The sequence below is a fragment of the Sinocyclocheilus anshuiensis genome, unplaced genomic scaffold, assembly GCF_001515605.1.
Source record: "Sinocyclocheilus anshuiensis isolate Anshui unplaced genomic scaffold, SAMN03320099.WGS_v1.1 scaffold3401, whole genome shotgun sequence".
NCBI lineage: Eukaryota > Metazoa > Chordata > Actinopteri > Cypriniformes > Cyprinidae > Sinocyclocheilus > Sinocyclocheilus anshuiensis.
The window spans coordinates 70,104-73,110 of NW_015556030.1; the positions used below are offsets into that span (position 1 = coordinate 70,104).

Here is a 3,007-nt window from a genome sequence, read left to right on the forward strand (position 1 = left end):
ACACACACACACACACACACACACACACACACACACACACTCACTCACTCACTCACTCACTCTCTCTATCTGACGCTGATGTAACTTACGGTGTGTGTGTGAGCTCTGAATGACACACGGATGGCTCCAGCGCTGGATCACGTGGTTCCGCCCCTCCTCTGCTCTCCAGTGTCTCTGCGCTTGTTTGCGTGTCTCTCTGTCCTGTAGTCAGACTGCTGCTGTCCGCGTCGCTCAGTCTCTCTCGCTGGGCTTCGGCCGGTTCTGCCCGGCTGAAATGAAACAGGCTGCCCAGGCGTCTGAGGAAGCCATCAGCAGGGGGCACAGTGGAGGCGCTTGGAGGAGCCGAGTCCCCGGCATCCCCTCGAGATCCGTCCTCCGTCTGTGACGCTATGTTTCCGTCCGGCGCGTCAGACGACTGCGACTCCTGGAGAGAACATGAGAGGAAATCAGCGCTGAGCTCTTCCTGTAGCAGCAGCCTCTCTCTCTCTCTCTCTCACGCCCCTCCCCCAGCACATCCCACCCAAACACTTAACCCCTTCACTGCCAACACTGGGTTTTACAATGTTACAAAACTAAAACGTTAGTAAAACTACCTCAAAACAAAAAGAAAGAAAGATATTTTTTCTTGCATAAACTCAGCCTCTCTGTTAAGACTGTCCTAAAAACTAGTCTCAGCGATTAGCAGTTAGCCAAAGGGTAATCAGTCTTAATTTTCAGATCCATATTAGACCAAGCTGTTTTTATGCAATACATTACGTTTTACATAATGTATTAAATGTATTTACATAATGTAAAAATAACAGATTTTAAAACACTAGGCATCATACACTTGTTGACTTTGTTCATTATTAGAGGAAAACCTGGCCATCACACACAAACCCCTGAGCATCACACACTAAACTACTGAGCATCACACACTAAACACTGAGCATCACACACTAAACTACTGAGCATCACACACTAAACACTGAGCATCACACACTAAACACCGAGCCAGAACACACTAAACACTGAGCATCACACACTAGCAGAAACATGCGGCACATGACAAATACAAACAATGCATGTTCTTAAATCGGCTCAAAATCAAACGTGTCGGATATCTTCTGACTGGATGGAATCAGAGTCGTGAACATCAGACAGCAGCGGGTTTTCTATGAAATCTGTCGACTTTCAGCAACTAGCGTCAACTTCTCCAGACTGAAAATCAGATCAAAAATCTGTGTAAAAGTTATGTAGTGTATTCCAGCTTTAACTTATCTAATCATTTTATGCAACTGAGCACTGGGCCGTATTTTTAGATTTTTATCTTCATTTTCCAAAGAGCTCCTAGCTGGGAGTTTCAGCTTAAAACCTGTTCACAAAACTCTCAAGGCCAAGTGTTACTGAGAAACTCGTAATATAAGAGTAAAAGCGGGGTATAGATGATGACGTCACTCTTGTAACTCGCTCACAGCGGTTGGCAGAGATGGGATAGAGAGAAATATATAACTATATGAAGTACAAACACTTAAACAGAACATAATCAAGTATGGGCTACACGCCTATGGCTAATCAGTTGTCAAATTAAACTAATTAGTAAATATATTTAAACCACATTTCAAAAATAATGTGAGTATATATCATCAGCTGGAAATAAAGTGATTCCCATGACAGTGTTCCTCTGTGTGGTTATCGTTATAGTTGTGGTGTGGACTCACTATTCTCTTAGAGTTCGAGCGATTATTAAAACCTAAGTTACTGTTGCAATCTCAGGCATCTGTATTCTGTGAAAGATCTGCCGGATCAGAGTTAAACAGGTCCTGACGGGTCCGCTCTCAGACAGATGAAGAGCCGCCTGGACTTCTGCTGCCACTGACCCAGTTTAAAGCTCAAACCAGGCCCGGCTCTACGAAAGCAAGAGCACCTTCAGCTGAAACTGTAATAATAGTGTATTGGTGAAACGGATTTGACACATGCTTTGCTGCATACTGTGTTTGCGCAGTCAGCTTCACTGATTACAATGGAGGTTTTCTCAAAATCTGAAGTTAGTGACAGCATGCTAGTGATTATTAAGGGAGCACTCTTTGAACGCTTCTATTTATAATCATTCATAATTCATCGTTTGACAAAAAGGTTTGTTTTTTGTGCTGCTAAGAAGACCAACGGACATGTACACGCTGCACAGTTTTGGGAGACCGACTCCTGAAATTAACAGTAATAAACAGTGAAACCCATAGCAACGCATGGGACAAAAATAGTGTTGACTGATGCCGGGTGTACCTGTGCTGTGTTCAGGTGCTTCTCAGGGGTTTGATCAGCGCTGCCGCTCACTGCCGATCCATCAGCCTCTCTGACCTCACTGAGGGAAATAAACAAATCAGACGAATATGCAAAGCCTTGATAATGAACTCTCAACTTCAGCCATAAGCCCAGATACCTGCCTTCAGCACAACTGTTCATGGATATCAGATTCTCTCCAGAGGCGAGAGAGAGAGAGAGACATGAAGCACTATAAGACTGACACACCCTGCAATTGTCTAATGCCTCTTTTCTTCTAAATATTTCCAGGTCGTTTGGACAGGAGAAAAAACACACACAGAACCCTATCATCGGCATTAAAGATACTTGAAATGCAGAACAAACACAGTGTTGTGGTGGTTTGATTGGCACAGACTGACACCGAGAGAGAAAGAAAGAAGAGTGTGTGTGTGTGTGAGAGAGAGAGAGAGTGTGTGTGTGTGTGAGTGAGATTTTAAACACTGTAGTATCAAGTGTTCACACGTTCTAATTTTTTACAGTTGATTTAAGTTTACATTTTTATGTTTTCTTCTATTATTTTGATCTTTTCATTGTTATTATGTTTCTCCACATATATTCCAAGCTTTGGCAATGTTGCATTTTTTACAGTCATGCCAATAAAACAATTTTGAATTGAATTGAGACAGCGAGAGAGAGAGAGAGAGAGACTCAAAGAGAGAGAGAGAGAGAGAGAGAGAGAGACAGAGAGAGAGAGAGAGAGAGAGAG

At 43.0% G+C, this 3,007-nt stretch overlaps 1 protein-coding gene across 2 annotated transcripts in view; it reads right to left on the reverse strand.

The window, feature by feature from the left end:
- Window positions 1-3,007, reverse strand: part of LOC107676155 (absent in melanoma 1 protein-like) — a 39,838-nt gene that overhangs the window by 36,205 nt on the left and 626 nt on the right. For both annotated transcript variants that reach the window (XM_016470675.1, XM_016470674.1), the window contains exons 2-3: window positions 2,263-2,341; window positions 90-424 (exon numbers count right to left, since the gene is read on the reverse strand). In XM_016470675.1, coding sequence (XP_016326161.1) covers window positions 90-424; window positions 2,263-2,341 — 414 coding nt within the window. The remainder of the gene's footprint in view (window positions 1-89; window positions 425-2,262; window positions 2,342-3,007) is intronic.